At 38.9% G+C, this 25,282-nt stretch overlaps 2 protein-coding genes across 3 annotated transcripts in view; both read right to left on the bottom strand.

Moving 5' to 3' along the window:
• Positions 1-3,608: 3,608 nt before the first annotated feature.
• DCK (deoxycytidine kinase) lies at positions 3,609-13,091 on the bottom strand. Its single transcript, XM_068679294.1, has 7 exons — positions 12,902-13,091; positions 11,808-11,926; positions 11,520-11,713; positions 10,229-10,376; positions 8,618-8,733; positions 8,040-8,139; positions 3,609-4,932 (listed from the first exon to the last, which is right to left on the bottom strand). The coding sequence occupies exons 1-7, from the start codon at positions 12,969-12,971 to the stop codon at positions 4,906-4,908; spliced, it is 774 nt and encodes a 257-aa protein (XP_068535395.1). The 5' UTR covers positions 12,972-13,091; the 3' UTR covers positions 3,609-4,905.
• Positions 13,092-13,201: 110 nt separating this feature from the next.
• MOB1B (MOB kinase activator 1B) overlaps positions 13,202-25,282 on the bottom strand; it is a 48,367-nt gene continuing 36,286 nt past the window's right edge. For both annotated transcript variants that reach the window (XM_068679296.1, XM_068679297.1), the window contains 3 exons: positions 22,239-22,372; positions 19,960-20,123; positions 13,202-19,367 (listed from right to left, as the gene is read on the bottom strand). In XM_068679296.1, the coding sequence (XP_068535397.1) occupies positions 19,290-19,367; positions 19,960-20,123; positions 22,239-22,372 (376 nt within the window). In that variant the 3' untranslated portion in view covers positions 13,202-19,289. The remainder of the gene's footprint in view (positions 19,368-19,959; positions 20,124-22,238; positions 22,373-25,282) is intronic.

Below are 25,282 nucleotides of genomic sequence, written 5' to 3'. Positions count from 1 at the left end.
CCAACCCCAACCAGCAGCCTGCTGCAACAACACAGTCAACGACCTGAGGCTGCTGTACACAGCCGAGAGGGTCAGGGTAAAGGCCATGAGCTAGCTCCATGGACAGGACAAAGCCAAAGGTGCAGTGGAAACTTATCAGAGGGCAATAGCTATCATTTTGAGAAATTGGTGGAGGCAAATCTGAAGATAATTATGGATAAAAAAGAGAACACTGTCAAGTACACATCTATGGACAGGGCTGAAGCCATGAAGAAGTACTAAGAGCCCCAGCAATCAACCAGGCTAACAAGAGAATCACTCAGAGAAAACTAGGATTCCTAAGAGAGAAAACTAGGAAAGCAGCAGAACCCACATTTACAAGTAGCCTGCATGCTACTGAAATTTTGGCTTTAACAAGTCTATTAAAGATTGTGCAAGATAATGTCTTTGGTATTTATTAGAAGACAAGTCACAACAACTTAGAAGGAAATTGGAGAGAGAATGAAGTGCAGAAAGGAAAAATGTGGACAAAGCAAAGCAACGTATTCTGAACAAACTGCAGTGGTTACCTCTTTTTCCAAAGCCTGTCAGTATTATTAGCCAGCAAACATACATGGTAAGAGCTGGACTAACAACATCCTGCAGATACATATATCTAATGTACACCCTGTGTAGGACACTGAGAAAAACAATCAGCAGAAATCCAAAAAATGAGCACTATCCTATGTATTATTTTAGCACGCACTAAATTCTTATTTATACTGCTGTCATGTTGCTTACAGCCATGGCTTGAAACCTTGACCTAAGAACAAGTCACCTACACACAACAGTCTACGTTTTAGCCTCTGTGCATTATATTCACTGCAAGCCCCCACTGAATTCTGACCTAAGGTAAAATAAATCACTTGACCACTTATGTCCAGAACCTACACTCCTTGTCACTACTCGCTTTCAGTCACAATTTCAGAGCCGTTCCCGTTGCAGGGTTATATTTGATACATTAAGTACCAACCATGGATTCAGTACAATCCTCAATTGCTTTATTTTCCCCAGCATGCTGCCAACATTAGTATTGCTCACTGCCTGCGTTTGGGCCTGATGTTTCGGGTCTAGATGATTGTTATTGCTCAGGTGCACCAGGATTAGTGTTATCCGTGTGCTAATATTCACTCACAGAGCAGAAACAGGTGGTGGCTGCACGGAAGACCTTCTGGTGTTAAAGCCCCTCCCATCAGCTCAGCCTTTTAGTCCTTTACTTAATCCATCAGAGGCTTGCTTTATTCCCCTCCTTCCAGAGATCAGGATTTATCTCATTCAGCAGAGTATTTATTCATCAGTTCAATGTTTTTGCTCTGGCAAGGCCAGGAAGCAGTCTCTTCCTTCTTGAACTTTTCCAGAGCTATTCAAAGTTAAAACACTAATGCTTTACTTGCAGCCAGACTCAGCAGGAGAACTGAGGACACAATGACCTCATGTGGCAAATTCTGCACATAACTGCATAATGGCTTCACCACTACCACTAGCTACAGGGACTACAGCACAGATTTTGCCAGCTATTTTTATTTCAAGATTTTATTTGTAGTAACAGCTTTTCCTTGCAAAGGGTGCCAGTTTTCAGTGGCTGTATTTTTTTAGTGAACAACTTCAACACAAGTGACGTTGCACTAATGGCTTTTAATATGATTCAAAACAAGTAATTTCTACTGACCCCTTTTACAAAAGCAAAACATGCCACTAAAAAATTCTAAAACTACATCCACCTTCTTTCTTAATTATTCAATAGAGCACTTTAGACCTACAAAGCAGCACATCAATATTAACTAATCCTCCCAGTCTTCTGAAGAGATAGGGAGATACCAATATTTTAAAGATGAAAAAACTGAGGTAGAGTGCTTTTCTCTAGATCATGCAGTGAGTCTAAAAGCAGCCTTGGGGTTTCTATACCTATGTTTGCTGAAACAACCTGGAAATAGCAAATGCACTTTTCCCTACCAAGGTATGACTTACTTGTTACTACATTCTTCTTTGCTTATTAGTTTATAGGGAAGTTCTCCTGTGTCACTTCTAGTTCACAAGTAGATTTCTGGTGTCTTTTAATTGCTGGAAAAAGAATGTAATCATCATTATACTAACCACATTTTATATACAATTCCATTATGATGACATCTGCATAAATAATGAAAAACAGTAGAAACAGTTAACTAACATGTAAATATAAAAAATAAAGTTCTACCTATAAAACTGATTGCTGTTCTAAGCAGTGTTCATATCAAGTTCATATCAATGTTCATATCACTACAAAAAAAAAACAATTACAAGGACTAAAAATAAAATGAGGCAATACTATGTCTATTACTCATACGTGTACTTACATAGCAATTATAATGCTAGCAATCAATATTTTAATCTGTATTCTAACCAGACAAAACATAATAGAACCTGCATACCAACTCTTTTTCTGCAATCACAATGACACTTGGTTAAAACAAGCAAGTGTTTCTAGCCAGTTCCATCAAGGTGTCTCTTACCCAAGGGAAAAGAAAGGACGCAGCGCTCAGAGACTGAAAAAACATCACCAAATGTAAGCATCAGTTCGGAAGCCCTCCATATCTCTAGCAGACAAAAGAAACAAAAACAATCCTGTTGTGTGATAGGCTGGTAATAGATTTAAAGAAAGAAAAGAATATGGATAAATTTGAAAGCCTGAGATACTGGTAGAGCTGTGGGGTCTAAGTGGAGACAGAGACAGAACAGCATAAGGACATTGCCACTTCTGTTCATCCTCCATCTGTCCTACATACAAAGAGCTTCTTGCACTTCAACACAGCTAGTGTCAAAGCCCTGAAAATTTTCCTTGTTTTGTTGTTGTTGCGTTTTTTGTTGTTGATTACAGCAATTAAAAACATTCTAGTAATTGGTCAGGACTTTGCTTTCTCAAACCCAAACTTGGCAGAGATTATGTACAGCTTTCTGGAACAGGATGGAGATAATCTGCCACAGAATGTGTGTGTGTTCTGTGGTGGGTTTGAAAAGAAGTCTTTATAAGAACACAGACTTGTTTACTGCTTGAAATGAGCACTGTCATTCCAATTCCTGTAATTAAATCCATGATTTTGACAGCTGAAACAGTAGGAATAATTGCACAGTCAGTCAAAATAAGTTGTTACTGTTCTGACTGTTGCCAAGAATTCTTTAAAGGTTCTGCTGTGCTTTACATAAATCTAAACTAAATCTTCATCCACCTCATTCACTTCATTTCTGGAGCTATGATCTTAATCCTTCCTTTTACTAGGCAATCTGGAAGTCCAAAACAAGTAGTTCTACCATAACGCTGCTATATTCCACTGTAACACAAGTATTACATAAAACACTCCTACTAATCAGGAAGTTACAGATATATTTTATATAATCCTTTGTCTCTATCCCGTAAAGGCAATACCCATATATGAAAGAACCTGAAGCTAGTGACATCTGACGCATCTCAGTACATCAGAAATATTAACACATACTTCAAACACTCCAAGGATATATCATCTTAAATTCATCCATTGTACCAATATCACAAACCAATGATCTACATTATTTGTCTTACAAGACAAGGGAGCTAACAATACTAAGCATCAAAGAAGTCTTTCCAACCATTTTTATTTCAGTCAATGCTAGAGAACACCAGCACAATTCCAGTAACAAATGAGGAAATTTCATCTCAAATTAGCAAGTTACACAGACACCATAGTAGACAATAAAATACTTTACAATGGAATTTTTGCATTCAAAAGCCAACTGTGCAATCATTCAGAAGTGCTTAAAGCTGAACAAAACAGCACATAAAACAATACGTAAAGACATGCACCCTGTAGAGTTTATATTTTCTGCACCTGAAACAAAAGTGGCTCCGATAATGGAACGAAATGCACTAAAACAGCAGCTACTCCACAGAGTTCTCCCCTTCTTACTACAAGGTGATGGTTAAGGACAGCCTACTCCAGCTATTGCAGTATTACATATGAACACCCAGAAGGCTCAGTTAACAAATGAAGAAGCTCTAACAACAGCAGGAAGCTGCCTCTGACATCCAAAACATAGCTAAGTAAACATTTAGAAACATGTCATTTAGAGCTGAACATCATTTGCAAGATTTTCTTCTTCCCTTTACAGTACCTATCAAACAAACACACTTCTCTACAGGAAAAAAGGAACTTAAAAACAGCCAAAACCAGCTGTGTTACAGAGAGTTCAGGGTAAAAAAACAAACAAAACAACACAACACATGCTAGAGAAATGAAAGCCTCTTTATGTTCTATCTTGCAGTGCACAATATAAACAGGTTAAAAACTAAGATGGTATCTCCAGAGTTTGTGACATCTGGATTTGTTTCAATTCAATGTATTCTGAAAACAACTTCACCTATCAAAATTGTCAGATGACTTTTCATATATCTTGTAAATATAAAACTCCTAGATATATTAAAATTTCCTCACCAGCGTAAGCATTTATGTTTTCTTCCTCTGAACAGTAAGACACCAGTAACAAGTCAACTCCACTAGAAAACTTCATGAGAGAGCTAAGAAAAAACACTACTTCCTTGAAAATTAAATAGCTACTGGTCACAAAATAAATTAAAAAATGCTATAAAATACTCCAGAAGAAGTTATTCATCTGATCAGAAACAGGCAGAATATTCAGGAACTTGCAGGATGCTAGTATCTTCAGAATTTGTCCATATTACTTTGTATAATCCTCAACAGACCTAGCGATTTATTTAATAATTTCTCTATTCACAGAGTTTGTTTGTTCCTCACAATTAAATCAACAGGGTTGAGTCCTGCCTCTCCAGAGGCCTCCTATAAAAGCAGAAAATGTACTTCAGACTTTGATCACACAGATGTTTGGAACAGTTTGGCTCCGTCTGTGCTTCAAAGAGGATTATAATGTGCTCAAAAATTCCTTCACCTGCAAAAAGAAACACATACTGTCAACCAAGAAAGAATTTATCAACACAAATACACAGCAACTACATTTACCTCTCCATTGCTTTATGCCATACTACAGGACACAGGAACTGGGAAAAATAAATAGGATTGTCCATGCCATTTCTTGTCCACTAAGAACTTCTTTGCAGCCAGAGTGCCTGTAATTTAGCAGGTACGAAGAGCAATGCGTTGGAATGACGCTTGTTCCTCCCACGCTCCTAAACTACAACCCTACATCACAAATGAATTCCTTTAAAAGCAGGTCTAACCTAAACACAAGGAAGATAATGACCACCTCAAAAAAATCTGTCATTTGGAAAACATCAGGCCACGCCCAGTACCACAACACTGTTCATATTTTATGTCAATGAAGAGCCCAATGCCCCTTTAATCCATTTAATGGGTTCCTCATAATTTGAGGTTGGCAAATAAATAATAAAACACCACCTAGCAAAACCACAGTCCTTCAAAAAGATCTGATACTGTAGGACAATGCCATAAATATTCCAGGTACTGTTAAACTCCATGTCCTGTGGTTGAAGAACGGATCAAATGCTACCTGAAAATTAACACTGAAGTTCTGGCCCATAGAACAGTACCTAGAACCCAGAGGTCTACATGTTCTACTTAGAGCACCAAGACCCAGTGCAGCACTTCAAATAATCCTTACAATTGCACAAGAAATGACTTCAAAAGAGGCAGTGTGCCAAGCAGCACAGTAGCACCATGCTTTAAGGTGCAATCCCTTTAGACAACATCCTCAATTCAGGTCACTACCAAAAACTGAGAATGCTCTTATCACAGGTATGCAGCCTTTTTGTTGTGCCCCCGCCACTCCCTCTCCCCAAGAGGAAATTCCTTTAAAGCACAGAGGTAGGAAGAGGCGGCAGTGAGGCCCAGGCAACCTTCTTTAAAATATTTAAAACCTAATCATTACAGGACCCAAGGAAGGAATCCAGCATCTAGGGACAAAACTCCTCTCTTTCAAAAGGATTCCAGATCATCCTAGCAACTACACTGTGATACAATCAGAACTAGGAGAGTTTTCCTCTCCCTCCACTCAGGCTAGACTACTGCATAGAAAAATATGCACAATTCACTAGAGAACACGGTGTTATTCCATTGGCAGAAGCTCTCATATACAGGGCACATCTGTAAATGTTTTGTCTAAATTCCTGATGTGAAATGGAAACAGATCTTGGATCACATTCTCATATCATGACCATTCCTTTCCTATTTCAGGGTTCAAGGAAGCAGAAATAAAGAGGTCAAATCCTTTCATGTAGTGAAGGGAACCGAGCATTCTAGCCAGAGTAATGGTAATCATAAGACAGCCATCATCCATTTTAGAAATTAGCAACAACAATGCTGCATGAGGAAATTTATAAAAATGATTTAGGCACTAGTTTTAGGACTGATCTTTGAAAGCGAGCATTACAATAGAGGCGAGCAGGAAACATGTGAGTTTTGAATCAACACCAGCCATAACCACATATTAAAGGCCAAAGCACCCAGCCTCAAGAAGAGCGTAGCAGTTTCACCACCTGGTAAATCCCAAAAAATAAGGCCAACACAGGGCTTAGGTTGTTCACAGGTAGCATCACAGCTACGCAGGAGAAAACTCCACTGAAATCCCTATTTATCTTAATCCCTACCAGGCCCGAGCCTGGTCTTCATTCTTGGTGCAGGCAGAAAGAAAATCAATTCTACAGCCAGGATGATCAGTCTTTCCACCAACTGACAAGCTTTAAAGGGGCAAATATGATGAATACTAGTTTTAATCAGGTGAACAGTTCCACTTCTCAGTGGCTAAACTGTTTCTAAAGGACAGAACCACTTTCCTTGAGGGTAAACAAGCAATTGCCAAAGAAAGGAAGAGTGTGCACTTAACATCGCTAAGGCCTGGAACTCGTTGCAACTACTCAAACACATCAGGTTGTCCTTATCTGAATCCCATCATGATTCAACTACCAGACACTTGAGTAATTAACATTTGTGTGTGTTACACCAGTTGGTGCTAAGATTTAGATTTTCTCAATGCAAACAAAAATCTCAGCTTGAATTCTTTTCATACCAATATTTTTTTTCCATGCCTTCAAGTAAAAAACTAATTCTGATTTAGATTCTGCATTACTTCTCAATTAAAATAAGAAGCTATATTTGAAGAGTACTTCCTGAATGTTAAGATCACTGCTTTTGAGAAGGATTTTGAATAACACTATCAAATACAACTGAAAGGAAAAGCTTTAATGATACTGCCAATTTAGCGAATGTGATCCCAACTAAGCAGTATTGCAGCAGGCTATAAGGCAGGTTCAGATACTGAACAAACCCCATACTGTAAATATTTTAGAAGGATGATTACATAATATATTATTTTTAAAGAGTCTCTTTGCATTAGCCACATTATATAGTCCCCTATTGTAGCAGACTTACCAGAAGACCGAAGGATAGCCTTACTTTCTTTCATTTAGTTTGAAAAAACTACAAAACCTAAAGTATTTTTTCATTGACTCACTGCATCAAAACTCAGCTGCAGGTTCAGTAAACTCATCCTTCCGCTGTCTGTTTTAATGGTTTTGTACTCTGTTTTCACAGCACCTGGAACCACCTTCTTCCACTGACTGGCACTCTAGGTTAGACTTCTTCACACATATTACAGGGAAGACTTCAATCCAAACATCCGACCTGTGTAGCCTCTCTCTTTCTTCCTCTCATCAGCTAGCCTTTCTCATCCTCTCACACTTCCATCCTTCTTAGGACAGCTGCACGATGTTATAAGCATGACACAGCAAATAACAGTTCCTTTAAACATTTGAGGGTTTAAAGTCGGCATTACATTTGCAAACAAAACTAATTGTCAAAGTTTTCTCAAATAAGCCTGGTATGTTTCCTTTTTTGTTTACTTTTTTTTTTTTCCAACTCGAAAACTTAGGTTAGAAGTTACATCAAGAGGCACAATTTTGAAGATCAGTCTGACTTCGAAGAACAGCACGCTTTTTGAAGCAAGTATCATCTTAAAATCATTTTGACAGGTTGTCAGTTAATCTAAATAATCAGTTTGTTCTATTCACAAGATTTTTTTACCTTTTCAGTCATGTGATCATATCTGTCCTTTTTGCCTTTGAAGTCTTCATTAACATCTAATGTTAAGATAGGTATTTCCTGTAGAAATTCAAAATCCGTTCTGCATGGGAATAGAAACAAAGAAAATATTAGTAGCTGCAAAAAAGCGCGTATCCATTGGTTTTTGTTATTAAGAAACCCATGAAAAGAGCTGCACATTTAAATCACAGCCATGAATTCTGAATATAAACAAAGAAGCTTACATTGACAGTGTAGCTCCTAGGATACATTATTGATCCTTGAACACACTGCTCCCCCAGGACCCAACAATCAATTCAGCCATATATTAGAATGAGTTCAGCTGAACCATCTGCTCTGAGGCAGAGCTCTATGTGAAAAGAGCTGAAAGCACATTGCATGTCCTAGCAATAATTAACACGTCATAAAGTCAATACCACTAAGGATGTATAGATAAATAGATTCCTGGGGTTCGACTTGATATATCAAAGGAAAAGCCGAAGTTTCAATAGTAGAAAAAGCATTATAGAACATTCTTAGAGCATTTATCCATCCTAAAGTAATTGTTAAACAGATCTTACCGCAGTGTCCTATGCTGAAGCCAGCTTTCATGCTTGTAGTGAAGCTTCTCCAGATATTCAATGGGAATTTCTTGTTCTTCATCTCTTCCACGCAAGTAAATCCTATTTAAGCATTTCTAAATGAAAAAATGGAAAAGAGATTGGTTGTTTTTGCAGACATACAGAGTAAGTCTAGTTTGCTGAGTTTTGTGGGATTTTTTGTTTGTTTGTTTGTTTTCCCCCCGACAACCCTTTTTACTGTGCAAAATATGTCAAAAATGAATGTTCAACTTGCTTCCTATCTTAGGAAACATTGCTCCATTTCCAGCTGATGGAGCCTACTGACTATCTTCAAAATCAAAGAAGGACTCAAGGAAATTTATTGCATTGTTTCTCCGCTACAAGGCATGTCTCAAATAGGCTTTTTTATTAAAAGAACATGGGGACCGGTGTATTGCATGGGAAGAGAATAGAAGCACCCTTACAACATTACAGACTGGCATTTCAAAATCTCCTTACGCATTTCTGGGTCTAAAGAGCTCTGTTTTTGAATGCCATACTTGGTTTCAGTCCTGAACACATCCAACACCTCCAGTATAAGATGATCAAAATTCTTTAAAACTGCTTAATTTTGTAAGTATACATTCTCAAACTAAAGGAGGAAAAAAATCCCTTGACAATAAGCCTAGGAAAAAAGCCCTCAAAGAAACTCTATCTAGCATGTTACATTACTGAGTTGTTAAGCACAAAAACAAAAGATCAAAGTAGAGAAGTATGGAAGTGACCTACAAGTCAGTTAGTTACTACAATTGGAACCTTTTAAAACTCCTCTTATTTTTTATCCTCTTGTGCAACTTTCATGCTCAAGAGTGGTATTTATGTTGTTACCTTCTTTTAAAATACATTGCACACCCAGACATCAAAGCGTTGTGCTGAAGCACTGCATCAACCAAATGCATTCATCTGGCTTAGCTCCATTGCTCCAGGTGAAAGGGCTTCACAAACACACACCCCGTATCCTCTGAGGCATTAACTATAAATTATTCTGTCACACCAAAGATCCTATAGCTAATTTTGCACTTTTCACTTATTTTATTACCAGTAGTAGTAGTTTCTGGTTTTCTCATCATATAAACAACCTGCTTTTATAATTAGAAAAACATTATCTTCACATTTTATTTACAAATACACAAGCTACATCTGAAAGAACATTCTTATGTTAAGTACTTCCAGACGGTATTAGTAATAACTCAAGTATTATAGTCTCTGGGGGAATACTACAATCTAAATTGAACTCTAATCATTAGGATTCTTACGGTGAAGGTTAAGAATAGCTCAGTATTTTGAAAAGATTACATTCAAGGCAAGTTTTTCAACTGTTTTCTTGTCATAGACATTCAAAACCGTCCGTAAAACAAAGAAATAGTGAGATGTAATGACACAGAACCGTGACCTTAGTAGAGTTCCTTACAAGTACATTATTCTTCAGTCATAAAGTCCTAAAATCATAGTTAAAACCTGCATTTTTAGCAGAAAAAAATTCCATGGGAGTACATACAAAGACCACATTTTAACAGGAAGGCACAGAACAGGTACTCATTTTCTCTGTTGTCATAATTGTTTACTCATTACCTCAGGAGTGGCTCTGAGATAAATGATCCCATCCAGCACTAGGCTTTGACCGAACTGCTTATTCATCCAGTCATGCCAGTCTTGGTAAATAGTCCATTCTGTTTCATTCATGCAATCAGACTCATATAAATTAGCTGCAAAGATATATCTGTGAACACAAAACAGTTCTGTAAACAAAACTAAGCTTGTATACAGTTATCAAGTTCTTTGCCTGAACTACTGGGCAGCAACTAGGAAAAGAAGCAACATAGTAACTGTGTAACTTTCATAAATATTTGGACAGGAAATAAACAGCTGGTTTCCTCATTCTGTACCTCTGTCTATTCCAGAAGCATCCACAAGGAACAGTAAAAACTGAAGCTCAGGTATCTGTTCAGGAGTAATCTATAAGCCACTGAAACACTGTGGAAATTTATTTACAATCTATTAGAATGCAGCAAACAAGGATTAAGGATTCTGTGATGGAATTCAGTGATCAAATCTAACCTTCTGCAACTACACAGTGAGAGGTACAGCAATATAGAACAGCTAGACCTTTTTCATGAAGCACAGAAGAAAACAAGAGCAAGCAACAAAGAAACTGCTCTTTGTTGTTGCGTACTCTCTTTTTATTTAAAAGGAAATGTGTATGCACAAACCATAAAAAAAAATACCCAGAAAGAGTAAGAAACTACAAATAGTTTATCGAGGCCTGAAGGCAATCTTATAATTCTCTACAGCTACCACTAGTACCTCAAAAGAGATTTTACTGAGGTGGGGGTCGGACTCTTCTCCCAAGAAAGAAGTGAAAGGACAGGAAGAAACGTCCTCAAGTAGCACCAGGGAAGATTTCCGTTGGGTATTAGGAAAAATGTCTTCACTGAAAGGGTTGTGAGGCATTGGAACAGGCTGCCCAGGGAAGCGGTTGAGTCACCATCCCTGGAGGTCTTCAAGAAACGTGTAGGTACGGTGCTTAGGGACATGGTCTAGTGGTAGTGCTACCACTTGGCAGTGCTAGGCTAATGGCTGCACTTAATGATCTTACTGGTCTTTACCCATCTAAATGATTCAATTCTATGAGTTCAAGGTTATTTAACAGAAGTATAAACCCTCAACTCAGTAAAATTATTTCACTGTCAACACCGCTGAGAGAATGCTAACAAGCCTCTTAAGGCTATCCTTGTGATTCACCTGTATCAAAGTTAAGATGAAGGAAGTGATGAAGTTCAGGCCTGCTCCACCTGTTATTTATTTCTGGGCTGTATTTAGGAGGATTTTGCTCTTTGCTCGAAGGACTTCACGTCCAACATACCTGTCGCTGTAGACGGATCGTTCGAAGAAGACCACAGGATTCTCTGCCTCTCTGAGTTTGCCTTCAAGGGATTTGATTTGAGCCCGAATTCTGCTGAGGCAGGCGTAGGTCTGGAAAGTGAAAGACCACCTCTCCGGTTTGTCATACATCATCCGAAGCACATTTCCACCGCTCTTCTGTGATGTAGTCAGCTCCTGTTTTTAAATAAATATGGTAAGCCTCTCATATTAGAGAGGTTGTGGTCTTCTGGTTTTGAGAAAAATGAAGTTTCATCTTAGTTTATCATACCTCACAATCATCTTCCGAATTTTGTTGAACATTGCACCATCTAGCTACAGGCTCATGAACAACTTCCCATTCTTCATCAGCTTGTTTGAGGATATTCACAAACGTTGACTTCCCTGCAGCTGTAGAAAAGCATTGAGGAAGAACAGTAGTCAAAAAGGCTACTGTTCTTTAACAAGGGAACAACTATTTTCAAGTATCATAAACGGGTGTCTACCATCATTTTGACTTCATTCAGGTATGATTCAGAGACCATAGTGCACCACAAATTACCAAGGGAGTGAAGCACTATTTTTTGTGTTTTTAAAACCCTTACAACACTCATATCAAAGTAGTAATGACAGCAAGCCTGTCAGTTATCTGGAAAGTTACATTTGCTTGGTGGTCCACTCTTGGGTTCAAAGTTGCTGCAATTTACACTTCAGGAAAAAAAAAAAAAAAAAAGAATAGCGAAGAAGAAACATAAAGCAGAAGGGATGTTTTCTCAAAGATACAGCATGCAAGTCCACCACCAAGTGAAAAATGCTAAGATTTTAAGAGGGGTACTTAAAGCTGAGAGATGACAAGCAGTTGGTTCTCAAGTGCAGGAGCAGGCACCAGTCAGCAAACTGGTACCTACTCCTTACAACTCCTACCCTCAATTTTGAGCTCAGTTCTTGGAAAAAAAAAGAATAAATAAAAAAAAAAAAAGAAAGAAAGAGCATCTTATTATGAAGGAACTTCCTGCTCTTCACAACTGTTAAACAGGTTTCTCTCGTTTGCTGAGGGAGGTATTGAACACTACAAGTTTAACCTGACAGCCTGCATTTACACAGGTGTCTTATGCTTCAGTCAGGAACGAATAAATCTTTACAGGAAAGGCAGGAGAGAATAACCCTTTAAAAATAAACCCTTAGAAAGGCGAACAAATTAAAAGCCCTCCCGGGAAGCTTGCTTTTCCCCTCAACCCCCCCGCAGCGTTCCCAGCAGCCGACGTTCTCCTCGCGTTATCCCCCGGCTCGCTATCGCGCCGCGACTCCGCTTCTGGGGACGGAACCGGAGAAAGGCAAAGCCGCCCCCGGGCACCAAGCCAGGCGGCGGGGCGCCCCCCGACTCACCGATGTTGCCCTCCACGGCGATCTTCTTCACCCTGCCCTCCAGCCGCCCGCGCTTGGGGGGAGTCGCCATGAGGGGACGGCACCGGGAAGGGGGGGGGGATAGGGGGAGGCGCTGTGTGAGGGAGCCGCGCGCGCACAGCAGCCGCGCGAGCCGCTAACGGCCGCAACGGAAATAACCGTCGCCCCTTCCGCCGCCGCGCTCGCGCCCGCCTTTTGAATTTGGCGCGCGCCGGCCCCGCCTCAGGGGTGGCGGCGCCCTGAGGGGACGGGCAAAAAAAAAAATAAACGAGACAACCGTGGTCAAACATAAGCTATTTATTTTCCTCTTATAAACAGCCTTCAGCTCCTTGTTGAAAAAACAAACAAAACAAAACAAAACAAACTAGAATTTAAATATTTTGTCCCATCACAGACAACGATCTGTATACATTATTTACAACTCTCAAATAAACATGTTGCGAATTTTCAGACATTCAACTTTTTTTTTTTTCTTTTTGTAAATCAAAAGCTGTCATTTAAAATTAAAGGAACAATCAGTGACTACAAACTGAAGCGATATTGGCACAGTTAGCTTACAGTAAGGGTTCTCGTCTTGCATTTTACACCATATTTTCTCCCATATTTTATTAGGATTTTAAGAGGAGGAAAGGTTAGTGTTGCTTCTGTAATATATATATATATATATTTTGCCTTCAGAAGTGACCTTTTATTGAAACCTCATTCACTCCTACTGCATTCTTCTCTCCCATTGCACAGCAAGGTATGTGCTTCTGTGGTACGAAGCAACACGACTACAGCACACAGAAGTAATAAAACAGCAATGTAAATAAGCGTTCCCTCTGCGACATATCTCTGAAAAATGTCAGAAGTTGCAAATGTACAAAAATAATGAGTATAGTTTAGTGGCTATAAAAATTAATTTCCCCTAAAAATACAATATTCTATGAACAATTCAGGGAATTTGTTTCTAAAACAAAAACGTAATCTGATATTTACCTAGACTGCAATCTTAACCTGGTAAAAGGAAATTGTAAGAAAAGCATGAAAGTAGAAAGGTTTAACACTTACAATGACCGATGTTAGCCTCATCTTATAAGATCCAGGAAAAGACAACAGACATTCGTAAAACTACTAGTGGTTTTAGTGCAGTTTGGGAAAAAACAACTGAAATTAGCAGTGAAAGAAATAAGATTCAGAGTAACGGTGAATCTTTTAGTGAAAGTAAAGCAAGGAATCTGTATTCATGCTGCACCTCTTTAAATAGTCCAACTAAAAGGGGGTGTTTTATATACAGTAATATAGCACTCTGGCAGGTAGGAAGGGGGGAAAGGCTGGTAAGAAAAACTACCCAAAAAGGATATGTTTATAATAAAACTGTGTCTTGTGGTTCAAGAGAAAGGGGGGCAAGAAGCAGAAAGGAACCATCTGAAAGGTACATAAAGTCCATAGCAGCAAATAGGTATCCTTTACCTGTTAAGTGAGTGTCAGGGAGACTGGGAGAGTGTTCAGCTCCTAAATACTGAAGAAGGACAGTGCTCCTCTGCAGCTTGAAGTAAAAGCTAAAGTTCAAAGCTCTACATTGCATAGTAAGCAGTAAAAGAAACTTGATGCTTGCAGACGGGCCGTTGGCCCCTTGAAACCTGTTTTCTCCCCTCACCTACCATTCAGCTACCTGCAACAGTAGAATGTGGCATTTTTCTTTTCTATTTGCACAATTAACTTGTATCCCTGACTTGAATATGAACGACTGCAAGCATAACATATCCAACACCATCTCAACAGTGTCAACACTGGCAACGGTGGCCAAACGTGCTTAACTAACAGTTTGTCCCATCCCGGCTTGAGGTAGATGACCTCCTGAAGTTACCACCCACATCACTGACATGGTCGAATACGCTGGTAGCTGAAGAACACCCCGAACAGCAGAATTTAAGGACATCAGTAGACTGGAAGGCCTCAGCAACCACTGGCGGCTCCCAGCCTGATTTAGCCCCATCGGCACCTTCTGCTCCCGATGGCCACAAAGCAGAAAGGTTTTGTTTCAAAGATCTCACGACACGTAACAGAGACTGTTTGTAACACCGGCCTAAAGCAGCACATTTGTTCAGGGTTCACTTCTCTGGGTTTTATCCGGGGGGTTGCCACCCCCCAACCGATGCACTATTTTATGAACATATTCACTCTACCCAGATTCGGCTTGTAAAACATGACAACTTTTGTGTAGCATTTTGATGTGCCCTTATTTCACAAGTGTAAACACACATGAATTTCTGGTCCCACATCTTTTTGAAGCAAAAAAGGAAAAAATAATTAAAAGCTGCAAATATGAACAGCATAGGGATATTGAATCCCAAACACTGCATGCTTATCTTTAATGTTATTTTCAAGTGTTGTATAATTAAACAATGTGTTCATACAGTTGTCAGGCAAATCAAGATCTCCAAGCTTTTATTACATGCCTAGAAACTATTCTGTAGAAGTGTTTTCTACTGCCAAATCCTAAATGCAAAAAAAATGCACAATCCCTGTAGGAGTAATATTTTAAGTAATACATTCAAATTCTGATTTGCTGAACTGCAGTGAATGCCTCTGAATTTCTAGAATTGGGTGTTCAAAAAAAAAGGAAAAAAAAATATTTCAGAGTGCAAGTCTGCAAAAAATGAGGAGAGCAACTGCAACGGTTACCAGTCACAGCAAATCCTTACTTTTAAGTATTCTTCTTTTTAATTTCTTTCTTGTATATGCCACCAAACCAACAAAAAAGCTTTAAATCTAATAGAGGGTATCTCCCCTTGGTGCAGACTTGTGCCACTGTCACGTCTTGTTGCAATGTGGTAACACAAACTGTAGCACTGGTTGAAAGGGTCCAGTAAGCTTTATCAGCACGGTGAATGTATGCATGCAGCCTATTGAGCTGTAGCGACTCAACTCAGTAAAGCAGTTTTCACTAGCAAGTTTATAGGATTTTTAATTTCCAACTGCATCCGCAGCACTCTTCACGCCTCTGTAGCTGAACGCCTATCTCCCTCAAGCTTAGAAGTTTCAGTCATTAAACACTTTTTGGATAGAAGTATGCATAGAAGGCTGTGTGTGCAAGATCCTGTTCTAAATTCAGCTTCCTGCATGACTGAAGTCCATTTAAAATACTGCACTTCGAATTCAAGAGCTAAGCTGCTTTTGCATAGTCACGTGGGTGCTCTCCACCCCCAGAGCTCTGCAAAGATGTTAGTCTTTTGCATTTAGTCCTGAACTAAATTAGAGCCCTCCAACCCTCCACCCAGAGCTTACAGCAGCCTAACCAGGCTCTGAGTTGCATCCCGATCAGATGTCAGGCATGCTACTCAAGTTCAAAACAATTCTGCAGCTGCAAAGATATCATGAATCATGCACTGTCCCTACTGCATTCCCAGCTACCTTGCTGAATGTACCATACAGCACAAAAAATTAAAAAATAAAATAAAATAAAATAAAATAAAATAAAATAAAATAAAATAAAATAAAATAAAATAAAATAAAATAAAATAAAATAAAATAAAATAAAATAAAATAAAATAAATGTGGTGCATTGGAGGAGAACTCTTTTTGCAACTATTAAAAAGGATGGTACTTGCCCAATCCAACACATGGGATGTTCTGCCTATGGGAGCTCCTTTCTTATTAGCACATTAATCGACTCCTGACAGCAGGATTTAGATGTTACACCACTGACTGACTCTTTCACCAGCCAACAAAATTTCATGGGGATGCCTGTCAGACTACGTACGCCCTCTGAACAGGAAGACTGACAAAAGCATTGGGGTGAATACTGCGGTCATAGGTGTCTTGACAAAGGGAAGAAAATTGTGCTTGTCTCTCTTATGTACTTTTGCCTTCAGTTTTCTTTTACCTTACACATTTTTTTCTGACCCCCAACTCACTGAAGAGAGAACAGACACATGGCACCTCTCTTTTCCTCCCACGTGCACGTACACACAGGGGAGAGTCAATATCGTGACTGGCTGCAAAATGGTATGTCCCTACTCTATCTTTTTTAAGCTAGGAGTCTGTCAAGACATTTGAGGGAAAGCTCTCTTTGCATCATCAGCTTGACCTACTTCATCTTTCCAGTGTGGACTGTGATCAATGTAATCCAATCCCAACTCTCAAGTTAACAAAAGTCACAGTAAAGAAACCCCCTTGACAGTTACCTATTAGGAAAATGTCTTCATTCTGTGTAGACAGAAGAAGCTGAAACAGAATAAGTGAAATTTTCCCTTGTCCTTAACTTATAAGCAGCTTCTACTGGATATTGACCTTGACCTGCAAAGGAGACAAAATGTATTCTGTGTTTTTTTTTGAACTTTAGAAAAGCTTCTAATGAAGCCAAGGGCTGTCTGAATTACCTATGCTAAACTCCAGGTGTTTTGCAAGCAGTCTCTGTATCTAACTTTACTGTAACCAAACCTAAATTCGCTATGAACACTACTGCATGACCACTCTTTACTGCTCTACAAGAAGAAGAAAAGTTTCCACTTCTAAATGAAAAGCTGTGAAAAAAAGCACACAAGGCCATTTTTCTTGTTCAGTACTATGTCTTCTCAATTGTTCTCCAGTCTGGTAAGAAAGAGAGACAGAAGTAACAGAAGTTTAAACTGCTTCTCACGCTGACTAGGTAATTTAACTCAATTGCAGAACAATATTGCTCTTAAAATAAGCTTCTGATGATTTTGAAGTACATTATTTTAACACAAAATCAACGATTCTTGTCTCCAAAATGAACATATATTTGTTATTGTGCTTAAATACTTCTTAGCTCTCTATACTAATGGCCACTTAGATATTTTGCGGGCTGCTGCACAGCATTTTCTCCTTTACTCAACGCTTTCAGTCAAGCAGAGGTGCCCAAAATAAAGCTCAACTTTTTTGCCATGAGTTTACTTGTAAATTTCTAAGGTTTGAGAGTCAAAGTAGTATACATGGGTCAGTTGATACATACACATTACTCAGATCTAAATATGGTGTTTTAGGAAAGTCACAACCTAGCAAAGTCTGCCAACCTTAACCACCTATTGTATCAGATCTGGCAACTAGGATAGCACACTGCAGACCCTAATGCATATTTATTTGAAGCCCAAATGCAGCAGCATTGACAAGACCCCTAAATGAACCAGAGAAGAGAGTCATATGGGCTTCTGCAATGGGAAACCCAACTGATATAGTTGCAGCAGAGACTTCCAAGCCATTGTGTGCAACAGCCCCAAAAGTGAACTTGTCACAGGTGATTCTTGTATCTGGTTTGAGGCAAGAGAAGGCTAGAGAGACAGAGAGACTAACACAGGTGGGGGAAGGTCACATTTCAGTTAGATAGGGGAGAACGTTGTCGTGCTAATGTAAATCCTAAATGGCTCACAAAATTACCTTCCCTTCAACCTATGTTCCCCATTACAGAAAACACTATCCATCAGAGCTCCTCCATGGAACTGGGCTTTTTATTCCTAACTTACAAACACCATCTCGTTAGTTATTTTTAAAGGCAGGATTTTCTTCGTATTACCCCAGTGTAGTTTTGCTACTATCTTCCCTAACTGTATTTGTGCAAAATGACAGTTCATTTGGCAAACGCTAGGAGACTTAACAGAAGTGCCCTACCCAAATTGGTATTGTACTCACCTGTTACAAAAAAGTAACCACAAAAAGCAAAAAACAGTGCAACAGACGTGTAAGTATTTGCTAACCACAAGTTCTCTGTAATTTTGACACCTCCTTCATCATTTTGATCTGGCGACTAGAGCTTCATATCGCTTCTCTTTATAAGAAATATCTACTTTTGAAAAATTCTATATTAATCTCTAAAAAAATAAGAAATATTTGTATTAAAAGCTGGAGATCACTGATTTAAGTAAGTTATGGCTTTTTTAGTGTAAGTATATATATATCTTTTTTTTCTAAAACAAGTATCAGTAAGTGTCTTGGGTGTTAGTTCGTATTTTCTGTTTCCAGCAATGTTCAGTATTGTATGTGCTTTGCACCTCAGAAGCGAGTTTGCCAAGGCACTTAGAGAATGTAAGGAAGTCTTTAAGGGACTTCATGAGAATGGGCTACCATTGACACAATACAGAACCCATCCACCAGCAGAGTCAATCCCCCAACCAAGCATGTTTCCTTTACAAACAGTCAGCACCTGCTAAAATTCCACAATGAGTAACAACTATCAAAAAAAAAAGAAAAAAAAGGCTATTTACTGCATGTCACTAACAGACAAAAGATTTCCCCTAATAAAAGCAGAGAGTAGAACTTGGCTGTCAGGAATAACAGCACAGGGTTTTGTTTTTAAAAAACAAATGAACAAAAAACAAATACCACACGCTCGCTTAAAGAAACAAGTGACTTTGAAAAAATCCTCTTCCTTTTATCTGTCCTTAGAGGTGAGTTTTTCAATCAGTTCTTGAAGTGGTGCAAGCTCTCTTCTGTCAATAAGGTTGAATTCCTGTAACAGGGGTGAGGGGAAAGACAAACAGAGTTATATCTGCACAGCTCAAGTAGGAAGTCTTATTCCAACAGAAGTCATATGGTAGTAGGCTCTTCCAGTCCAGGCGTAGCCAACTACATTGTTTTCTGCCTGTCTGCCATTATCTAAATAGTAAAGTTAACCGCCTAAAGCTTTTTTCCCCATTTAAGGGGAGGAAACATGCCAAGAAGATGCCCTTTGTTGGGCTGGGAAGGGAGAAGAATGTAGTCTTGTAGCAAACACTCTCTTTGTAATCTTTAATCAATGGTTTCAGAGACTGTCCCCCCTCTTTCTTTCGTAAGAAATTACTGTCCTATTTAATTTTTTTGCTAGGAAACAGTTTTTTCTATTCAATTTGGGAGCAAATGAATACCTCATTGAAAATGTTTCAATTCCTTGAATACTTCTAGCAGTGAATATACATACAAATACCATGAGACATACTCTTGGAGCCTTGGAGGTGTTGACTCATCCACAAACATACCCACTGTTATGAAACTGAACGGGTGTTGCTTTGATACAGTACTTTTCAAGATAATAATCATAACTGTAACGTTCCTGCCACGCTTACCTGAACAAAAAATATAAAGTGCTTGAAAGAAGTGTTAAGATGTGCCTCTTCCTGCAGCTGGATAACTGGATCAAAGTGCTGGTGATAAATGTGAGCGTAAACTCTGAAGAGACGCTTTAAAATCGTCTTTGCCACTGACATGAAATTCTTTGGGAACGGTACACCTACAAACAAGAAAAATGGATGGCTTATTTTTAAACACCCATGCCATGTTCATTTATGTTAAAACCCATTATACCCCAACCTTATCTCTTGCACCCCACTGTGCTTCCTTCACAGGAAGGGCTGCTTCATTTCACTCAGCAATTTTGTCTGTAAGTCACACAATGCACTTAGACCAATGCACAATGACAAGCTCATTAGAAGACTGCAGGGGAGGTTTCTCTCCCTCCAGTAGTCCAGTGGCTTACGAATTCATCCCAAGACAAATTCAACTACATTTCTATGTTGAACACACCAGATACATTTGCATTGGTAGCTAAAATCCCCTTCAATATCAATCATATTTTACTGTTTGCATGGCTACAAGTGAAGTAAGAAAAAATGCTGTCTCCCAGCTGTCTCGTGCTCCATGAAGAGATTCTGTCTCCATCCAGCTCATCATCATCCCTTTGCCTGAGGCTACTGCTTTCTTACCTGCCTCCTGAAGAACTGACACATGCTCCTTTCACTCTTTGCCGTGAAAATGACCCAGGACATGTAAAATTAGTTTCAACAGCCAATCTTTGTCGGTATACAAGTTTTATTAATATTGGTTAAGAAACTGCAACCAGCCACTGGGAGCAATAATCTATTCAGCCAACACAAGTTTTTTTTTAAAAAAACAACCAACAATTATCGACCATCTAAGTAGATGAAATTTGTCTAGCTTCTCAACACGTAGCAGATCTCCCTGACAGCTTAGTTCTTTTGCAGTCCTTCCAGCTGGTGAAGTCCTGTCAGAAGCCCTGTCAGTAGCCAAAGCTGGATGCTGGTGGCCAATCATGATCTTAGTAATGCTTTAAAATTCTAGAAATAAAATTTCCACACTTTACTTCAGCTTGTCCTGCTTATAGATATATCACATTTCCTTCATCGGCTACTGCATCAAATGTAAAGTTCATATCTAATTGCTTGGCTGTGGCTTTAAGTCCCTTTTGGCATCACTGCATTTCAAAAATATATCTTATTAAAAAATAAGTCTTAACTTGTTTTCTTTCATACTTACAATCATAAAAAGTATATGCTGAAGTGAAAAAAAGATCCAGTCCTGACATAGTCTTTTAAGCACCGCTTTAATACAAGCTTTAAGTATTTAATATCACTCCTTTTAGTAACAAGACTTCTACCCCAGCTCTGAACTCTACCCTGAAACACTAAAACAAGTGTCACAGTACATGAAGATACTGTGTTCACATCTACAGAGCAGAAAAGATTTAGATTTTTGTCACTCTTCTCAAACTAACCAATCTTCTTTGCATATCTGCTTAACATAAGTAAAAACAAATGCCACTTGATTCTGACAGGTGGCCCTGTTACTCTGAATAGGCTTATTGGAAATGTGTCAAATGCCTCAGAAGCTATGGACAAAATACAAGCAATTAAGAGCTCTCCCTTCCTTTTTCTACAATGGTTCATAGCCCTGTGAGTAGCAGTGTATTGGAAAACTGCCAGTTTGGAGCTTTAGAACAAATTGTCCTCCGTGCCTCCAGCAGGATTTTCTTCTCCTTTTCATTTCAGGAGCAGTGGTTGTTCGTTATTTTCCTCCTTCATTTCTGCAAGAAACCCTCTTAAAAATATGTCTTCCGTCTTCATTTGAAAAGAAAAAAAATCATGCAATTAGGATCAAAAATGCAGTTCAGCTTCCTTGGAAGTAAGGTCTAGAACTTCCCCATGAGGACCTTCTTTCCTTTATCAAAAATCTGCTAGTTTGCTCCAATTTATTGGTTATAAGGTTTAGAGACCCTCCTACGTATCTTTAAGGAAACAACCCACCTTTCAAAACAAACAAAAAAAAAATCAGATTTGATCAAAAAAGACAGTTAAGTAGAAAAAAAGCTTCCTGCATTCATAATTGTTAGATATTTACTAAAAATATTAACACATGGATCAGAGCTCATGTACTACCACATGAAATTTCTCTTAACAGATCGAAGTGTCTTTCTATATATAATGTTATGTTTTAGAGTTGTCCTACTCCAGGATAGTCATTTAGGAGACCTTACAATGCTACAAGACTCCAATATTCATGTACAACTGCAATCCAAACACATCGTTCAATTTTACTTTATTTACGTTACCTATTTTAGAAGGAAATAGCGTCTCATCATCCAGCTGATCCTGGACCCAAGTCATCAGGTAATCTATGTACTTTGGTGCGGAGCACTTGATTGGCTTCTTTATGTTTGTCCCATCTGCCCAGTGATACTCGTATCTGGGGTGGGATGACAGCAAAACATTTCTTAACACAAGTGAATCATTCGTAACAAGGCCTAGACGATGGCTCTTCCTGCACCACTCCCTGTACTCCCACACCCTCCCACAGCCCTTCCTTGAAACAAAGGTCCAAGTGCTCCCAACGTCATCAGCAACTGCTCGGTACCGAGTCTCCCCGTAATAAACAAAATAAATTACAAGCTGTTGATATGAAACATCAGAAATTTACATTGTATTCTAATTGTATTAAAGGTGTGGACGAGATTCAGAAGTAAGTTAATGTCAAGGAACACTATTAAAAAACGGAAGCTGGTGTAAAGTGCATTTCATCCAACAGTTAGAAGAAAGCTTCTAGATTAAATAGTCATCCGTATCAGATGGTCTAGTATTACCAGGCAGCACACAGAACTAGCCCAAGATGCCCAAAGTCACAGTTTCCAGCTCTGCTACCAACTTACTGGATAGCTGCAGTCTTTTAGCTTAGTTTTTCTATCTGTAAGTAAGGTGACATCACACCTTCAGCAAAGCCCTGATGTCACCAAAAATAAAATAAAACATGCACTCTTCTCATCCTTTTCTATTCAAAGGGCTAATGGCATTGACATCTTGTACATGGCACATAAGGAGTAGATTCCAGCTTCATTCATTTCACTGTTGCCACATTAACCTGAGGAATTATAAAGCCATGGAAAGCTGTATTAAACAGCATCTGTTTGCATGCACAACCGGAAATAAGTCCTTGTGAAATCAACAGAACAGATTTTTTTTGGCTGGTTTGAGGTGCGCAATGCACACAAGCCCAGACAGAAGAGAAAACAGCTTATCATGGGAACATATAGCTGAAATAAAAGAAAGAAATAAAAAAAAAAAAGACACAACAACACTAAAACAACCTGTGTTTAACACTGGGAGTCCGACAATACCAGCTTTCAAGTGAACCACAGTGTTCCTTTCTGTTTCTTGCTGAGTACAAATGCATATATCTTAGTATTCCCTGCCAATCTGTTAACATCTGAGCAGGTTTTTTTTTTTTCTTTTTTTCTTTTCGCCTCATCAGCACAGCTATGCGTAGCCCTCTCTTAGATCTAAACGCAGCATAATTCCCCATGTCTGTTTTAGATCATCCAGCCTTGCTCAGCCAAGCGGCCAAAGAGCACTGCTGCAGAGTGGCTATCTGCGGGGCAAGCCTGCTGCCCAGGCAGAAGCGAAAAGGACTGCTGAGCTCTGCAGCTCTGAAATCCTCCCAAAGAAATGAATGAATAATGGCTCAGACTAGCTGCACCAACCACTCCTCTTATTAAAAAACAACCACAAGGGTAGCACTGTCAGCTCACTCGTGCTGTTACAGGAAACCTACCCACTGCATCTACACGTTCTATCCCAGTTCTCTTGAGAAGAATTTGAAGAGATGTTATTAACAGCTAATATTTCTTCTTTTCATGGAGGATAACATGCTCAGCTGTTAGGTTTTCAGTACAGTGGTAGCATACCACACTGTTTGGGGTGCAAACAGCACCACCTGAACTTTCTCCTGCTATCTGCAAATAGTATTGTGAGAACATTTCAGAAAGTCTTCTATTTTAAAGATCATACACATCATTTCACACAAAGCTTAACCGTATCTGATCCATTTGGCTTCAAGTTCTGTTTAACATGTTCAGTTTTGTCAGAACAGTAACTGGAGAAACATTTTCAAAACAAACAAATTTGATGAGCAATTCCGAGTGTGCAGCTAACAATGCTATAAAAGGACCCTGGTTTTAGAATGGTGAGAAATTAGAAGGTCGGAAAGCATTTTGAAATCATCTCTCAAAATACACAAGGAAATTCCATACGCAGTGAATGGACCACAGTATTTCTAGCATGAACAAAATCTGTATTCCTCACCACCCAGTATTACCCAAACACTGAGTTTTAAGTGGTATTAACATAGGACAAATGCCAGCTCTTAGCTAAGGTGCCAGATTCAATCTAGAGGCAAACAGAATAACAAGAAAAAATCTAAATTAGATGCTAAATCTCATCCAAATAGCATGTATCCCCAAGACAGCTCCCTCTCCCAAGACAATGCATTAGTTCTGCATTTTTTAGAGAAAGGAGCGCCATAGAATTACCTTTAAATAACACAGCTCTTAAGAAACATAGAAGATGTGCGTTGACAAAAATGAAGTCAAACTCCCCAGGCTCCACAGAGTGGGTGTGTAATGTTCATGGTTGTCCCTACACTGTCAAAGGGCTTGGGGTCAGCAAGGGAGGGGAAAATTATTTCTTCTGACAACCTTAAAAACGTCACCATAAAAAAAAGAACTCAAGAATTCTAGCAAAAGAAAAAAAAAAAGGGATTCTTAAACATAAAACCAAAATCAATTTTCTCTAATACTAATAAATGCAAGTTATTTGCCATCTATAAATAGATAACCCAATGGTGCTTCTCACACTAGAAACCATCTCTCCATCTCTAACTATAAACATTTATAGGACCAGCTTCTCTATCAGCCAATTAAAAGTACTTGGCTTGGAGAAAAAAAGGTTTAAAGTAAAATTAAAGCTGTTACCTTTTCCAAGAGCAATAAGATACCGCGGCTCTATGACATCTTTTAAAAGACTCTTGGACATATATTTGGACCTACTGTCTCTAAATCTCAGTAAAATTGTACTAAATCAGAGTGAAAAGAAAGTGCCATATTCTGTTGTGTGTCTCAGTCATCAAGGAACACAGGTGCAAAGTCGAGTGCCAAAACAAAGCAAAAGGACAGACATTGCTGAGAGATGCAGGGTACTTCCAGGACCTGATTAACTGGTTATTTCTTTATTTACTGCTACGAATACACTGGATGGAAGATAGCACATGAACATTCACCTACAGTGTATTACACCCGTGGAGGATTTCTGGGAGGCTGTCCACTTC

The sequence above is a fragment of the Anas acuta genome, chromosome 4 (assembly GCF_963932015.1).
Source record: "Anas acuta chromosome 4, bAnaAcu1.1, whole genome shotgun sequence".
Taxonomy (NCBI): domain Eukaryota; kingdom Metazoa; phylum Chordata; class Aves; order Anseriformes; family Anatidae; genus Anas; species Anas acuta.
This window is presented reverse-complemented; position numbering and strand designations above follow the sequence as displayed.

Excerpts from the sequence above, each read along its gene's own strand:
- DCK (XM_068679294.1), bottom strand. The coding sequence starts at position 12,971 with ATGGCGACTCCCCCCAAGCGCGGGCGGCTGGAGGGCAGGGTGAAGAAG. Across the intron at positions 10,377-11,519 it reads CGATCCGTCTACAGCGACAG|ATATATCTTTGCAGCTAATT; the intron begins GTATGTTGGACG and ends TTGTGTTCACAG. Across the intron at positions 4,933-8,039 it reads ATGATCACATGACTGAAAAG|GTGAAGGAATTTTTGAGCAC; the intron begins GTAAAAAAATCT and ends TTCTTTTTGCAG.